This window comes from Nannospalax galili, unplaced genomic scaffold (assembly GCF_000622305.1).
Source record: "Nannospalax galili isolate Female #2095 unplaced genomic scaffold, S.galili_v1.0 scaffold330, whole genome shotgun sequence".
In the NCBI taxonomy this organism is placed as follows: Eukaryota; Metazoa; Chordata; class Mammalia; order Rodentia; family Spalacidae; genus Nannospalax; species Nannospalax galili.
In genome coordinates this window covers 2572806-2590797 of record NW_008329640.1, presented here as the reverse complement: position 1 = coordinate 2590797, position 17992 = coordinate 2572806, and the positions used below count along the sequence as shown (strand labels likewise).

At 40.8% G+C, this 17992-nt stretch overlaps 1 protein-coding gene across 1 annotated transcript in view; it reads right to left on the bottom strand.

The window, feature by feature from the left end:
- Sptlc2 (serine palmitoyltransferase long chain base subunit 2) overlaps positions 1 to 17992 on the bottom strand; it is a 96333-nt gene that overhangs the window by 27458 nt on the left and 50883 nt on the right. The window contains exons 5-9 of the mRNA XM_008839931.3: positions 16164 to 16288; positions 14752 to 14845; positions 9223 to 9328; positions 7289 to 7508; positions 5289 to 5415 (exon numbers count right to left, since the gene is read on the bottom strand). Coding sequence (XP_008838153.1) covers positions 5289 to 5415; positions 7289 to 7508; positions 9223 to 9328; positions 14752 to 14845; positions 16164 to 16288 — 672 coding nt within the window. The remainder of the gene's footprint in view (positions 1 to 5288; positions 5416 to 7288; positions 7509 to 9222; positions 9329 to 14751; positions 14846 to 16163; positions 16289 to 17992) is intronic.

Sequence of the window (17992 nt, the reverse complement as noted above, 5' to 3'; positions counted from 1 at the left end):
TTTTTGAGGCAGGATTTCCCTGTAACCCCAGCTAGCCTTGATCTCTCAGTAATGTGCCTGCCTGTGCCTCTGCTGCCTTCGTGCTGAGATTAAAGGCATGCACGCTACCACATCCAGTTATAATCCTCATTTTTAACAGATTCTATAGAAATGGTGCTCAACCCAGGCTTACATTAGAAGTATCTGGGGTACTCTGAAATAACATTACTGGCACTATTTTTTAAGCTCTCTTACATATGAACAAAGTCAAGCACTGCCACATTGAAAATGCTTCTGATTTAAGTGGTCTATGGACACAGTTTGTGCACAGGATCTTCTAAGAGCCCATTTTAGGGGGGTGGAGAGATGGCTCAGTGGTTAAGAGCACTGGTTGCCATGGAAGCTAACAACTGTCTGTAAATGCAGTTACAGGGGATCCAATGCCCTCTTCTGGCCTCAAAAGGCATTGTACACATAGGTGCATTTACATACATGTAGGCAAAACATTCACACACATAAAGATAAATAAGAAATTTTTCTAAAAAGCCTGTTTTTTTGTTTTGTTTTGTTTTGTTTTGGTCTTTTTGAGACAGGGTCTCTCTGTAGCCCCAGCTGTCCTGGAACTCACTATGTAGACCAGGCTGGCCTTGAACTCACAGAGATCCTCTGGCCTCTGCCTCCCCAGTGCTGGGATTAAAGGCATGTGCCACCACCCATTTTAATGAGGTTCTTCAGAGAATCAATGAAGATTCTCTTCTTGCATCATGAGTCAACATCTTCAGAGATTTTTCAAACCACATCAGATGCTGGATTTCCCTGTCTTTGAGGAGTCTAGTTTGAGTGAGAATCCTGTTAAATAAGATTAGAGAAAATCTCTGGAATGTATCATCTTGCCTACCTTCAGCAAGAATTCTGAAGGCAAGGAGACCTTTACCCCTAATAGTTCCTCTTCTACTGACTTGCCCCCTGCTTCCTGATTATAAATCCCCATTTGTCCTTGCTGGAGTCAGAACTGAACCCTAGGCTCTTCCCTACTCCAAGAGGCTCAGCACCCCTCTGCTGAGGTCCATCTACCTATCACCATGGTCCCCCTTTGAGTTGCTTTACTATATTAAAGGAGTGCTATGTGGTAGGAGGTGTAGCTCAGCTGCAGAGAGCTGGCTTATTGGGCTGACTTCCTAACAGTGCAAAAAAAATTAAAAATAAAGTATCATAACTGTTTTTCTTCTTTAACATTTTATTATACCAAGAAAGTAGATGGCAAGAACATATAAATCAAACATTTAGGTAATCAGAAAAACCACAGGAAACAATTAAAAGGAACTACATTCTTCCTTGGAAAATTCATCTCTAGTTGGGGAACTATCGGAAGGTACCTGGTTCATCTATCTTGTTACTGCTTTATACTTATCAAGGAGTTGTGTAGCAATAACCACTAGAAAGATGAAGGACTGTTATGATCAAGCCTTCTACGCAAACCCTCAGAAACAACTCTGGTGGAGAGAAGAAAATGCCAGTCATGTTAAGGCTTGTAGAGTTAGATCTCTTTCCAACACACAGACTGAACCACAAATGAGAAGTCATGAGAAGAGAAAAATTAGAGGCACATTTGTGGATCCTAGCACCAACTCCTTATAAATTAATACAGCTCTCAGACCTCATCAGAGATGTAGCTTTGTGTAGGGGATGGTAGTTAATGAAGAAACTCACACTGGTCAATGCAGAGAATAAGTGTCAATGGAGTGCTCAGTCACAAATAGGACATTTATATCATACCCCTTTGCAAGGCTCAGGGACTATCATGGAAGACAGGAAGAAAGAGAGCCAAAGGTCAAAAAGACTGGGACCAAAACAGTGTCTTCTAGACTGCTGCACTCATGAACTCAAAGCAGCTGTGGCTGCCTGCACAAGAACTGAACAAAATCAAGCCAGTGAATGTTCTAGCATGGAGTGGGAAGGAGTTCATGAGCCTCCATCCCTAACTGAGGAGCTGTGGACAGTTGATGGTTTCTGGGGGAGGGGGAGCATATGGCTCCTGGTAGGTGGACCATGCTTAGTGGATAGTGGATGGTTCCACATCCAGAGTATATGGACAGCACAAATTTGAGTTGATAGATTATTAAAAAAATAAAAGAGGACATGAAGTTGGGGTGGATAGGGAGATGGGGTGGATCTGGGGGAAATTAAGATGGGAAGGAGAATATGATGAAAGCACACTGTATGAAATTCTCATAGAATTAAGAATAAAAATGTGGGACTGGAGAGACGGCTCAGTGGTTAAGAGCACTGACTGCTCCTGCAGAGGAGCCAGGTTCAATTGCCAGCACCCACATGGTGGCTACGAACCATCCTTAACTCCAGTTCCAGGGGAATCCGAAGCCCTCTTCTGACCTCCGTGGCTGCGTTGCACATGGGTGCACTCAACACACATGCAGGCACTACACTTGTACACATAAAATAAAAATAAGTAAAAAAAAAAAAAAAAGGTTTTTAACATTAAAAAAAGCAGAGGCAAATGTATATGTCAGCTAAAGAGTAAATGCACACAAAATCAAAGGGAAAAACCTCCTTTATATGTGACTATGAAATAAAACTAAGGTAATTCACCTAATTCTTACAAAATTAAGAGTTTAGTTTCTCCACAGCATGTAACCATATCTCAAAGACGAGGGACATCTATTTAGGTGCTTCTTTCCCATCCCAGGGAAACCTGAACTCCTTCCTTAGGTTTTCTACTAAGAACAATGTTCCATTTAATAGCCATGTATACATTTGTTCAAAGGCTAGCTTCCAGCCTGCTGTTTGTGGGCATCTCAATAGCCAGCTTCAAACTGACTGAAACAAGACACAAAAGAAGTCTCTTATTATAAGAAACTTTTCTTTGTACTTGCACTTGGATTTGGAAGAGATAAGAGTGGAAGAAGGAACAGACAGACCATGGTGTGAAAGCTCTGTAGTACACATTATAGACGCTGAACAGAGAGGCAGTAAAGGGTTACTAGGCCATGGAAAAGACACAAGGAGGCAAATGCCCAAAGGCTGTCATTTGTCACAAGAACTCTGCTATTCTTTGTAAAATTAGCTGAGCAGAATCAGAAAAATAGAAATAGACCATAAAGAAGTTTGTTTTAATAAAACTTCAAAAGTAGAAGCAGATGGACCATGGAAAGCCACATCCTATTTGGAAACAAGATATGGAGTAAACTTACCCCATTTGTGAGCTCAAATTTCCCCACCTGTAAAGTGGTCTTAATGCTTGCTGATTTTAAAAAGCTTAAGCTATTGGTTAAAAGGCCCTTTGTGTTAGACAGTAAAGCAGCAAATTTATGAAAAAAATTGTTTTCCTTTCATGGCTGGTAATTTACAAGAGCATTCATTCACACAAAACATTTCACTTGTATAAAAAGTTTGATTAGGTATATTGTTAGATCTGAATGTGCTGCAAATTATTAGCTGATTTTTTTTGGGGGGGGGTCTTTTTTCAAACAGGGTCTCCCTGTAGCCCTAGCTGTCCTGGAACTCACTATATAGACCAGGCTGGCCTTGAACTCACAGAGATCCACCTGCCTCTGCCTTCCGAGTGCTGGGATTAAAGGTGTGCACCACCACGCCCAGCATTAGCTGATTTTTTAAACTTTTAAGGTTTTATGGATGGGGTTGCATTCTGGGGAGAGGTTGTCTGGGGAGAAGGGAGGAGAAAATTGAGAAAAGAAGAAGGTGAACAAAGGAGAAATTTTCTGTGACTCTGAGACCAGTTCTTCCTAGCAACCTTTTTTTGGGGGGGCAGTGTTGAGACAGGGTCTCCCTGTAGCCCCAACTGGCCTGGAACTCACTACTTAGACCAGGCTGGCCTCAAACTCACAGAGATCTGCCTGCTTCTGCCTCCCAAGTTCTGGGATTAAAGGTGTACATCACCATGCCCGGCCCTAGCAATCTTTTTAGAAAGTTAATTTATTAAAGTTTTTTGTTTTCTGAGAAGTTCATCCATATTGCAAAGGCACATATAAAATAAAAATATTTTTTTTTTAAAAAAAAAGAGGAGAATGGCCAGGTGTGCTGGCACTTGGGAGGCTGAGGCAGGCAAATCTCTGTGAGTTCGAGGCCAGTCTGGTCTACCTAGTGAGTTCTAGGATAGCTGGGGCTACAGGGAGACCCTTTCTCAAAAAAAAAAAAAAAAAAAAGAAAAGAAAAGAAAAGTGGAGATAAATTTAAGCTATTATTAACAGGAAGGTACTCCTTTGGCTTTAATGTTTTGTATGGAATATTAAAACTTTCTTCCTGAAGAAATACATGAAACTGAAGATAGCAATATTTGTTATTTCCAAAAATTTCTTCAGAGGGCTAACAAGGACCTATGACAGATGGTAACAAATATAAAGTAGAATTCTCATTTCAGAAAACATTCTTAAAATCAGACATACTTAATGTTTTTTGATGCAAGCTATATCACTTCTACCATATCACATAAATACAGAATGGAGAATTCACTGCTGATATAAAATCTTCTCTAAGAGCCACAATGCTTTCATAAGCATCAAAAGAGCATCAAGTAAAATTAACTGTTTGTCAGACTGGTAACAGAAATACATTTTAGTTTTCTTGTTTGCTTTTCTTTTTGAGACAGGGTGTCGAATAGCCTCAAAATTGATATGTAGCTAAGGATGACCTTGAACAACTAGTTCTCCTGCCTCCACCTCCCAAATGAGAGGATTACAAGCATGTGCCACAATGTCTCCCTTCTGCAAAGACTTTGGAAAGTAAACCCAGCAAAAACGAAAATGTGAACTCTCTTAACTGGTCAACACTGCCCTCTGGTGATAGAAAATAATAATCTAATATCACAAGACAAAACAGACTTGAAATGATCTTCATTATCTATTGTATGTTAAATTAGAAATTCTTTCAAACAGTGCTAAATCAAGGACACTTACTCTGTAAAGAGCAAGTAGTTCTTAAATATGCTGTTAAGAATCATTACTACTAGTGAATTACATTCCCACATAAAGTGATACAATTCAAGAAAGACCCTGAAGGCACACATCCTCTGAGTTAAAAGGCCAGCCAGTACACAGTGAAGAAAGTCTCACCATGTATGAAAAAAGAAATTCACAAGAGGGAGCCAGCATAGTTTTCAGGGTGTGCATACCTAACACACTGAAATGTGTCTATGGAAACCAGAGCCTCCTGCGCTAGCAGCACTGCCCCCTTGAAGACTGACTTCTTATTTAGAGGAAAACCTCAACCAGAAAAGTACAGATGGCTGCTAAATTTTCATTAAGTGAAGGAAACGCTTCACAAAAAAGACTCACCAAGGCTGGTGCCATCCTGCCCCATGATGCACTTCATGGAGGTGATGATCTGTTCCACCACAGGTGGTGACAAGGATGTGGCATACACAGCACTATGAGAATGTGTGCGCAGATAGTCTATCAGCTCCTGGAGAGGCAGAGACAGATAATTAGAGGCAGTTCTTGAATCTACAGCGATGCAGGTACCTTCCTTCCAGGTGCTACTGGACTCTTCCCTTCAACAGCCTGGAACAGGGTCACCAAGCTGAGGCTCAAGGCCAACCAATACTACCAAAGCTACAACTGTCAGAAACATGGCAATATCTTAGGCTTTGTTTTGGCTTTAAATTTTATTCTAATATATCACTCTATAGAACAAATCATCCAATGTTAAAAAGTAATGTACAACTGGGCATGGTGATGCATGCCTTTAATCCTAGCATTCGGGAGGCAGAGGCGGGTGGATCTCTGTGAGTTCAAGGCCAGCCTGGTCTACATAGTGATTTCCAGGACAGCTGAGGCTACAGGGAGACTCTGTCTCAAAAAGAAAAAAAAAAACAAAACAGTAATGTACAAAACTGAATTAAGAAAATATTGAAATTGGCATAGCAACACATCTTTGATCCCAGGGCTCAGGAGGCAGTAGCAGGCAGATCTCTGTAAGTTCGAGGCCAGCCTGGTTATATAGTGAGATCCAAGCCAGCTAGGGCTACACAGTGAAACTCTGTATCAAAAGGAGGGAGAGAAAGAGAGAGGAAGAAGGAAGCACTTAATGGCCTTTTGAGCCTGTGCTATGGCACTGAGGATCAAACCTAGGGCCATACACTTGCTGGATCAGCTCTTTACTACTGAAGTATAAGCCTGACCCAAGTTTTTTATGTAACAACTTTATGAGGTATAAACCACATTCCATCATATTCACCTTTGTAAAATATACAACTCAATGACTTTTGGCATAGTCTGAGCTGTGCAATTTTCAACACTACCTAATTTTAGAGCACTTTCATCACCCTGGAAAACAGTCACTTTCCATGCCTTCCATCCCCTCAGCCTTGGCAACTACTAATCTACTTGCTGTTTCTATGCGTATTCTGGATACAACTTGTAAAAAAGAAAACCATCATAACATATATATATATACACCATCATAGCCAGGCGTGGTAGCGTACACCTTTAATCCCAGCACTTGGGAGGCAGAGGCAGGCGGATTTCTGTGAGTTCAAGGTCAGCCTGGTCTACATAATGAGTTCCAGGACAGCTGGGGCTACAAGGAGACCCTGTCTCAAAAAGACAAAAAACAAAACAAAACAAAAAACCCATCATATACGTGACTTTTTGTGATTTACCTCAGTTAATACGTTTAAAATGTACCTGTGTTGTAGCACAGGCAGGAATACATATTTTTAAACACATCACAGTATTACAAGCAAGGCATATTTATCTATACTGACAAGAAAACTAAAAGGTTAAAAATGCTTTCCCCAAGGACTCCCAAAGCAAGCAAAGACACACTCAAAAGCAGGTGTTTTCCATGGTTCATGCTACAGAGTCTTAGCTGTCTTAGAGTTGAATATAATTTTAAAATTGAAAACTAAAGGCACTGTGCAGTGCCTTAAAGCTAACAAAACCTCCTCTTGTTTCTACATGCATTCACAATAGGCAGGGCAACTAATCTTCCGTTCCCATTGGCCTGCATGACAACTCTTTGAAAGTGTGAGCACAATGCCAATCCAACAGAAAACTGTGGTAAACAGGAAACACCACTGTGTGTTCTTTCACAAGAGACTATTCTATATCTCAGACCAGAATACAGTTTAAAAAGCTCAAATAAGCAAACAATGAACAGAATCAGCCTTTAGCTCAATAAGGTGACATAAGAGTCATTCCCCAGGCAGATGAAGTCCACCTGCACTAAGAACATAAGCCATACACACTCAGGATTGTCATACCCCAGTTCAGGACTCCACCAGGTAGACAGTTCCCAAATTCAACAATTTCTCCTGGCCTCAAGTCCTGTTTACCTTCTTGCCTCCAATGTATCCTCCAGAAGCACCAAAGCTCTTTGTGAAGGTTCCCATCATAACATCTACATCCTCAGGATCCAGGCCAAAGTAGTCTACCACACCTCGACCTGAAGGGCCAAGGGCTCCGATGCTGTGTGCCTCATCCAGATACAAGTATGCCTTGTACTTCTTCTTGAGGGCAATCACTTCAGGAAGACGAACAATAGAGCCCTCCATGCTGGCAAAACAGGGTTTAAAACCACACATATTGAGACTTTTTAACTCTTCAAATAGAATTGGTCACTTTATTTTTAATGCTTTGAGATTATTGCTTTTCAGATGGTCTGACAACTCCACATATGGTTTTAAACTAAGGTGGTGCTCTGATGGGGTAGATGTCTAGGAGGCAGGAACTTGACTCTTAAGATAAGTGTTACATTATAAATGACTTTATTTCACAACTGAAAGAATTAAAGATACAGCAGTTTCTTTTTATTTGTATGTTTGTTTTTGCGGTGCTAAAGATAAAATCTACAGCCTGTGTTAGCTAGGCAAGCCTCTACCACTGAGCCACATCCCTAATCCTTGAGATCCTTCTAAAGTTTGCAATTACAGGAAATATTAGATTGTGCTTTCATTGTATATGCAATTAAAATTATCTAAAATAATGAAAATAAATAAATAATAATGATAATAATAATGAAAGAATAAGCCAGGCGAGGTGGCGCACGCCTTTAGTGCTAGCACTCAGGAGGCAGAGGCAGGCAGATGTCTGGGAATTCCAGGCCACTTGGGGCTATAGGGAGACCCTGTCTCAAAAAAAAAAAAAAAAAAATAGGGCTGTCAAATCAACATAAGAAAAACATCTTAAAATTAAAATACAGAGGGTTGGAGAAATGGCTCAGAAGTTAAGAGCACTGGCTGCTCTTGCAGAGGTCCTGGGTTTGGTTCCCAGCACCCACACGGTAGCTAACAATCATTCAGATGATCTGACACTCTTCTTGGCCTCTGCAGACATTGCATGGCATGGGTATACTTGCATGCAGGCAAAACACAAACGTAAAATAAAAATAAATAAAAAATTAAAATACAGTTTAGCATGGTGGCATATGCTGGTAAATCCCAACAACCAGGAAGTGGAGGCAGGAGGATCAAGGTTAAAGCCAGCCTGAGCTAGAAGAGATCTTATTTCAAAAAGTAACGAAGTAATTTATTTTATTTATTTTGGTGTTTGTTTTATGCAGTACTGTAGACTGAACTTGGGGCCTGATACATCTGAGATAGGCGCACTACCACATGCTCAAGTCTTGCTGTACAGCCCCCCCGCCACCCCAAGCTGGGCCTATAAAAATGGTTCTCCTGGGGCTGGAGAGATGGCTCAGCGGTAAAGAGCACTGACTGCTCTCATGGAGGACCCGGATTCAATTCCCAGCACCCACATAGCAGCTACGAACTGTCCTTAACTCCAGTTCTAGGGGAATCTGAAGCTCTTCTGACCCCTGTGGTACTGCACAACATGGGTGCACTCACATACACGCAGGCAATATACTTGTACACATAAAATAAAAATAATAAATAAAAATATAAAAAAAAAAAAAGGTTCTCCTGCTTCAGCCTCTTGAGTGCAGGAATTACAGGTGTGTGTTACCATGCTTAGCTTTGTAATTTGTTTTAATATATTAGAATCTTTATTCTTGTCTCAATGTGTAAGTTTTCTACAAACAATAAAAAACAAAACAAAACAAAAAAAAAAAACCAGAAGAGGTATTTGGGAACTATACAAACAAAATGACCTTTATGTTCCATACATCCTCCATTTCCAGGTATTGTAACAAGTCATAAACACTGTCTCTTCAGCTTACAGAGGGGCTAGTCTAGGACTCCCTTCAACTAAAAACTTCCATGACTTCACTGGCCCAGGTCACAGAGGTAAGAACACAGAGCAGTATTACCTATATATTCCTTCCACAAGGATTAGGATTTTCTTCCAGGGCCTTCTTGTCCGAGGCTGACCATAAACAATGGCATCTTTCAAAAGCTTCTCTAGGCTTTGCATATCTGTGGGACACAGAGAAAGAATTCAGTCCCAAGTAGCTTCCGTCTAAATTTATTACAAAAATATAAATATACAGGTCTTATTCACAAAGTGTCTTGGATAGGAAAGGACATTAACATAATTAGACTTGAACAGAAAAAGTAAGGCAACATGAGTTGCCACCTTCAGTTGAAATATAAATGTGGGGGCTAAAGAGATGACTCAGCAGTTAAGAGCAGGACCAGGTTTGATTCCCAGCAGCCACATGACAGCTAATAACCATCTGTAACTCCAGTTCAGGGAATCTGATGCCTTCTTCTGACCTCCACGGGCACTGCACGACACAGGTACACTCACACACATGCAAACAATATGCTCATAAACATAAAAATATAAATTAAAAAAATATTTTATTTTTATTTTATGTGTACAAGTGTCTTGCCTGCGTGTATGTGAATGCACCCGTGTTGCACAATGCCGCGGAGGTCAGAAGAGGGCTTCAGATTCCCCTGGAATTGGAGTTAAGGATGGTTCATAGCCGCCATGTGGGTGTTGGGAATTGAACCCAGGTCCTCTGCAAGGGTAGTCAGTGCTCTTAACCGCTGAGCCATCTCTCCAGCCCCATAAAATTTTTTTTTTTTTTAAATCTCCCTCAAAGGGGTTGGGCATGGTAGCACATACCTTTAGTCCCAGTACTCAAAAGTCAGAGGCAGGCGGATCTCTATGAGTTCAAGGCCATACTGGTCTACATATTGAGTTCCAAGCCAACTGGGGCTACAGGGAGACCCTGTCTCAAAAAGACAAAAAAAAAAAATCTCCCTGAAGTCTAGGCAACATACTAGTGAGAGACACCACATCGCAAAACTAGAGTTTGTTTATTGCTTATGACTGAGGAGGGGAACTGGAGATAGAGAGATGGCTCAGTGGTTAAAAGCACTGGCTGCTCTAGCAGAGGATGCAGGTTCGAATTCCAGCACCCATACTGCAGCTAACAACCAACTGTAACTCCAGTTCCAGGGAATCCAATGCCTTCTTCTGACCTCCGTGGGCAATGCACAACACAGGTGCACTAACATAAATGCAGGCAATACACTCATACACATGAATTAAAAATAATAAATACTGCCAGGCGTGGTGGCACACGCCTTTAATCCCAGCACTTAGCAGGCAGAGGCAAGTGTATCTCTGTGAGTTCAAGGCCAGCCTGGTCTACATAGTGAGTTCCAGGACAGCTACAGGAAGACCCTGTCTCAAAAAGACCAAAAAAAAAAAATTTATAATAATAAATATTTTTTAAAAAGAAAGAGGGGTGCTGAAGGGCTGGAGAGATGGCCCAGTGGCTGACAGTGCTCACTGCTCTTCCAGAGGAACTGAGTTCAACTGTCAGTACAACCACCCATAACCCCAGCACCAGGAGAACTGATCCACTCTTTTGGTCTCTGTTGGCACCAGCACACATATGGCAAACACACATAAATACACATAAATAAAAATTAAAACCTGATTTTTGCCGGGTGTGGTGGCGCATGCCTTTAATCCCAGAACTTGGGAGGCAGAGGCAGGTGGATCTTTGTGAGTTTGAGGCCAGCCTGGAACTCAGTCCTCAGGAAGAACAGGAAGCACTCTTAACCACGTTGAGACATCTCTCTAGCCTGTGTTTAGTTTTTTTTAAAGTATTTTATATTTATTTATTTATTTTGGTCTTTTTGAGACAGGGTCTCCCTGTAGCCCCAGCTGGCCTGGAACTCACTATGTAGACCAGGCTGGCCTTGAACTCACAGAGATCCTCCTGCCTCTGCCTCCCGAGTGCTGGGACTACAGGCACACACCACCACGCCCGGCTTTATTTATTATTTTTATTTAAGTGTATGACTGTATTGCCTGCATGTATGTAAGTGCACCCATGTGTCATGCAATGCCTGCAGAGGTCAGAAGAGGTTGTTGGATCCCCTGGAACTGAGTTATGAACAGCTGCCAGTCACCATGTGGGTGCTGGGAACTGCAAAGCCAGTCAGTGCTCTTAACTGCTGAGCCATCTCTCCACCCATAAAATATTTCTTTAAAAAATGTTTTATTTATTATTTTTATTTTACATATATGAGTGTATTGCCTGCATGTATGTGAGTGCACCCTTGTCGTACAATGCCTCGGAGGTCAGAAGAGGGCTTCAGATTCTACTGGAACTGGAGGTTAACGACTGCTCGTAGCCGCTGGGAATCAAACCCGGGTTCTCTACAAGAGCAATCAGTGCTCTCAACTGCTGAGCCATCTCTACAGCCCCCATAAAATATTTTTTTTTTAAAAAGCAACAACAAAGAAAAAAGTCCACAAAGGGATTGTTTGTAGTAGAATGCTTGGTCAGAAGATCTACTTGAGAAGCAATTTCAATCTTCCTTCTATCTATCTATAAATTGCAAGTAAATTAAATTATGCCACAAACTCAAGAGAACATATATATGACAATAACATACCCATAAAATGAGTAAGGCAATAAATAAAATCTAGAAGTCAGAGAGTATGATAAAACATTTTGATGTGTCAACACAGCAAAACACTAAAAATGAAAAGTGTGACATAAAGAAGGGCAATTAATATAAATATTTTAAAAGATATTTTATGTGTGTGTATATGTATGTGTGTGTCTGTGTCTGAGTATATGTATGTGCACCATGTGCATGCAGGAGCCCATGCTAAGTCATTTCTCTAGCTTCAAGGCAATACAAAGAGCACCTACAATCCATAAAAAGACATCAGGTTGAGAATAGCCAATTTATAAAGTAGTATCGACAATACAGTAACTACATAAAAGTTGCTATATTCCCCCAAAATAAATAAAAGCCAACATATTATTTATTTATTAAATTTAAAAAGACTTAATATGCTATAGGGCCAAGTGTGGTGGCATATGCCTTTCATCCCAGCACTTGGGAGGCAAAGGCAGGTGGATCTCTGTTGAGTTTGAGGCCAGTCTGGTCTACATAGAGAGTTCCAGGCCAGTCAGGGCTACAAAGTAGGATCCTGTCTCAAAAAACAAAACAATAACAACAAAATGGTACGTAATAGTCCTTGTTGGGCCAGCCATGTTTATTATCTGTATAACACAATTTGGAAAAGTATTAAAAACTTAAACCCAGGCTGGAGAGATGGCTCAGCAGTTAAGAACACTGGTTGTTCTTGCAGAAGACCCGGGTTCAAATCCCAGCACCCACATGGCAGCTAACAACTGTCCATAACTCCAGTCCCAGGGGATCTGACAGCCTCTCCTGACCTCCGTGGGCACTGCACGACACGGGTGCACTGACCTACATGCAGGCAACATATGCATACACTTGAAGAAGAAAAATAAAACAAAAAACTTAAACCCTACCATCTAGGGAGCGGGAGCTGCCTTGAGCACTACTCAGATGGCTGCACAAACATGTGAGTATAGTAGTGTTTCTAGTTGAAAGTTTAGAAAGAAAAAGAACTTAACGTCCAAAGAGAAGAGCTGCTGGGTGTGGTGGCTCACCCCTTTAATCCTAGTACTTCATAGGCAGAAGAAAGTGAATCTCTGTGAGTTCAAGGCTAGCCTGGTCTGCATAGTGAGTTCCAGGCCAGCTGGGGTTACAGGGCGACCCTGTCTCAAAAACACACACAAATAAAGCAATGTGAGGAGCCGATGAACTTACAGTACATCTGGACACTACCATCCTGGCATTAAGAGATGATGAAGAGTCACAAGTTTTGACAAGCTTTTCATATGCATAGTTTTGTTTGGTTGGTTGTTTTGAGAGTCTTCCATGTGCTGGGATAAACCATGTGCACCACCACTTCCAGCCCACATTATTTTTTAAAACAGGATCTCTCCAGAACCTCAAGCTCACAAAAACTGGCTGGCCCCAAGGACCTTCCTGTCTTCATCTCCCCAGTGCTGATTTTCATCTCCCCAGTGCTGATTACAGGAATAAGCTGCCATGCCCATCTTTTCATGTGGGTGCTGGGAATGCGAATTCACATTCTCATGCTTGTGTGGCAAGTACTTTACCAAATGAGCCATCTCCCCAGCTCCTGTCTGCTTTATTTTTTAATAAAAAAAAAAGTGCTGTATATGTGGTGTGTGGTGGGGGCATACCAGGATGAGTGTGGCAGTCAGAGAACAACTTTATGGAGTCAATTCTCTCCTTTTATCTTTAAATGGGTTCAAGAGCTTGAACGCATGTCATCAGGCTTTTGTATAAAGAGCTGTATCTGCTGATCCAGCATCTCACTGGGCCCATCTGTTGCATTTTAAGTGTTGGTTTAACTCTTAAAATCCCTTTGTTAACCAGAGATCCTTAAGATTAGGAATCCTGAGTTATTCTCTCCATTACCAACAGTGTTATGGCAAGACATGCTCTAGCATCCAGTAAATGCACTTGAACAGAGATTTGTAGACAAAAAAAATGAGGTGGAAAACTGGAAAGTCAAGTCAAAGGAAGGCAGTATAATTTTCAAAAAATATTTCTTTCTCTCTCTCTCTCTTTCTCTCTCTCTCTCTCTCTCTCTCTCTCTCTCACACACACACACACACACACACACACATATACACACACAGAACTCAAACTCAAAATCCTGACTCAATCTCCCAAGTGCTTAGCTTGTGATTATGGTCATATGTCACTATAGTCACTTTTCAACTTTCATTTATTTTCTTTGGTTTTTTTTTCCTTGAGACAGGATCTCCCTGTAGTGACAGCTGGCCAGGATTCACTATAGAGACCAGGCTGGCCTTGAACTCACAAATATCTGTCTGCCTCTGCCTCTGCTGGAACTAAAGGCATGTGCTATCACGCCTGGCTTCAACCTTTATTTTATTCCAATGAAGAGAGAGTATCTTTTCTAAAGATTGGACCAGGGGGCTGGAGACATAGCTCAGTGATTAAAAGTACTAGTTGCCCTTGCAGAGGACCTGGATTCAGTTCCCAGCACCCCCATGGAGGCTAACAACTGTCTTTAACTTCAGGGGATCTGACCCTCTTCTAGCCTCCGTGGGATGCACAACATAAAATGCACTTACATGCAGGCAAAACACTCACATACATAAAATAAAAACTTTCAAAAAAGAGAGAGTTTGAGGGCTGGAGAGATGACTCTGCAGTTAAGAGCATTGGCTGCTCTTGCAGAGGACCAGTATCCACATGGAGGCTAAGAACTGTCTGTAACTCCAGTTCTAAGGCATCCCACACCATCTTCTGACCTCCATGGGTACTGTACAAAATGAGTATACTAACATACACGTAGGCAATACACTCATACACAGAAAATAAAAATTGTAAAATATAAAAAGACTGAATCAGAAGATTTAAGTGTTCTACTTCACTGTACCTTTAATTATTAATGCATTAGTATTGTTAATTAATTAAAAATTATTAATGCAATATTATCATCACCACTGTCCCAAAGAATATCAAAAACTAACACAACTCACTGTTGTGTTTGAAGATTCGAATGGTTGCTCCCGACAGTCTGGCTCCTAGAACCAGTGATGCATGGTTCAGTTCATCACTCAAAATCAGGCAACCCTGCAAAAATCACAAGCACAGGAAAGTAAGATGTTGAAAAATGTCGATAATTATTTTCAAAGACACCTTGGAAGTAGGTACGGAATCCTAGCCTGTATATCGCAGCATCTTCACTACCATCCTAAGTATCCTGATGAAGAGCTATAGGTTTTCATTTCTAGTAAAATCTGGTACACCAGACAAGCTTTGGACGACTTTGGTATGGACGACTTATGGTGCCCAGCTTCAACCATTTACTTTTAACCTCAACTGTCTTCATATTTTAAATAGATTTATTTAAATATTGGAAAACTTACTTAACTTCAATCTAATCTGAGAATGTGTGCCTTCTACTTCAATGTATAATTGAAGCTACATCTTTGTGGCATCAATACACTTGGGTTTAAATCTCTTATATTGTTCTTTGCTTACTGTTTATTCCCTCTGTTCCTTACAGAATCAGAGCTATAACTGAATTAGAGTTACACTAATCCTTTTACAAAGGAAACTTTGAGGAACAGAAAAGTAATTTGATTTGTTCAGTCAGGTAAATTTGACCATAAAATCAACAGATAAGTAAAAACTCAAGTCTCCTGTCTGAGTTAATCTACTGCTTTTTTCAACATGTCATTTCTAAATATCAATGTAAAGATAAAAAAAGATCAAAAAAACCTCAAGGGTTCTTCCAAGCTGACAGTGCTAAGCAGCTTAAGTGTAGTTTCAAAAGTATTTTCTCTCCCCTCACTTTAAGTGCCCCTCATAGGCTCTACCACAGCATGAAATACGAATATAGAGAATATTCATGTACATGTTATGTTTGTATATAATTTGCCTACATATTGGAACAACTGTATAATTTCTTTTTATTTTCTTTCATTTTTTTGTTGTTGCTTTTTGAGACAGGGTCTCCCTGTAGCCCCAGCTGGCCTGGAACTTGCTATATAGACCAGGCTGGCCTCAATCTCAGAGACATCCACCTGCCTCTGCCTCCCAAGTGCTGAGACTAAAGAAATACACCACCACATCCATATAGTTTTCTATTTAATCAAAACTATTAACTTTCGGAATTAAACTTTTCTTTTATAATTTTAGACTTTAAAGGGAGTTAGGTTCATCAGAATCCCTTCAAAACTGTACAGGAAGAAGGAAGGACCATGGGTTCTAGAAGACAGCTCCATAGGGCTCCACTGAATATATCTGTCCAAAAAATTGTGATAGAAATACCTTTGGGTAAACTACATTTAATTTAATGTTAACAATAGCTCTTGGCTGGATCTGCATGTTTTTCAAAACAAAAGAACATACACATAGGGGAATTGTCATAAATGACATGTCTTACTTTGCCAACAAGAGCAGGAATGTTCATTGAATTTGTTGCAAATCCCATGCCATAGGCCATAGCAGCTTCCACTCCCAAGAACCTGGCTACAAGTTTCTCTAGCTCTTCATGCTTGTCCAGGTTTCCTGTGTGAAGAAGTTAATTAATAAAGTCAGTATCACAAAACCCTCACTTTAAGAATTACTACTTTATAAAAAGAAACCAGAGATAATAGAATGGATCAGCAGGTAAAGGCACTTGCTGCCAAGTCTGACCACCTGAGTTCAATCTCCAGCACCCACATAGTAGAAGGACAGAGCCAACTTCTCAGATGTCTTCTGACCTACACACAGACACACACACACACAGAGACACATATGCACACACAGGAATAAATAAATGTAATAAAAATGTATTTTTCAACTAAGTTCAAGAAGTTGTATTATACAGCAAGAGCTTATAAAGAACACAATAGTTAAGCAGTGGCACCTTTAGTCTCAGCACTTGGGAGACAGAGACAGAGGAAGGAACATCTCTCTGAGTTCAAGACTAGCCTGGTCTACATAGCCAATGCAACAGAGTGAGAGACCCTGTCTAAAACAAAACAACAACAACAAAAATCCAGTAACTGCAAAACATAACAGCTGATAGCTTCAGATTCAGCAGCTATGGAAAACAGAGAGCCAACTACTTCATGTTTTTACATATTAGTCCTAGCTCTAGGTCCAAACAGATCTAGCAAAGTTTGTGTCTGCATTTTTAAGTCATCAGTCATGCAACGGTGTGACTGGCCTGTTGGGAGATCCTGTCTCCAAACAAAAACGAAATCAGAGTAATAAAATAGATAGACTACAAAGTGACACAAAGATGTAAGGCATGCTTGCTGCATTATCATCCCCATGCTGGTCTCCATAACCACACATGGTTGACCTAGCAGCCTGGGACTTCTTAAATCTACAAAATTTGCTTTAGGCAAGTGTCCCAGCACTCAGGAGGCAGAGGCAGGGAGGCCAGGCTGGCCTACCAAGCTACAAAGCACATTCTAGGCCAGGTGGACTAGGTGTCTCAAAAAAAAAAAAAAAAAAACCTAAAAAAAATTTGCTTTAAAGGTGGGAGATTAAAATGTTATATTGATATTTCCTGGTTGAGCAGTTTACACACACACACACACACACACACACACACACACACACACAAGAAATAAAGTCATAAAATTCCATTTGTGGATACCTGTAATCTTCAATGCAACTAGTGAATGATGGAAAATATACAAATATACAGGTGGAGTGCATTATGGGATGAACTATGTTCCACTAAAAAGATATTCTGAGGGGCTGGGGGTACAGCTCTGAGATAGAACACATGCACAGTATGTACAGAGCCCTGAGTCAGATTCTCAGCACCAAAACTAAACAAAACCAAAATAAAGTCCCAACTCTTGTACCTCAGACTGTGGCCACCTCTGGAAACAAGAGTCCTAACAGAAATAGTCAGGATAAAATAATGGGATGGTGCTAATGTCCTTATAAAGAGGAGCAACCTGGATAGCACGCAAAGAAGACAATGTTTGACACGCAGAAGACAGTGCTGGGACCACTAGCCAAGGAACACTGAGGCCTGCTGGGAAGCACCTGAAGCTGTCTGAGTGAACATGGTCCTGCCAACACCTGCACCCCAAGCTTCTGGCCTCCACAACTGCTAGACTTTGCACTCGGTTTGAAGTCACACTGGTTCTCATTCTTTGTCATAGTAGTCCTAACACACTAACAACTTGTGAACTTTGAAAAACAGACGGTTAAATTCTTACCAAGTGGACAATGATTCAATGAGAAAGAAGTGCATTCACTGTA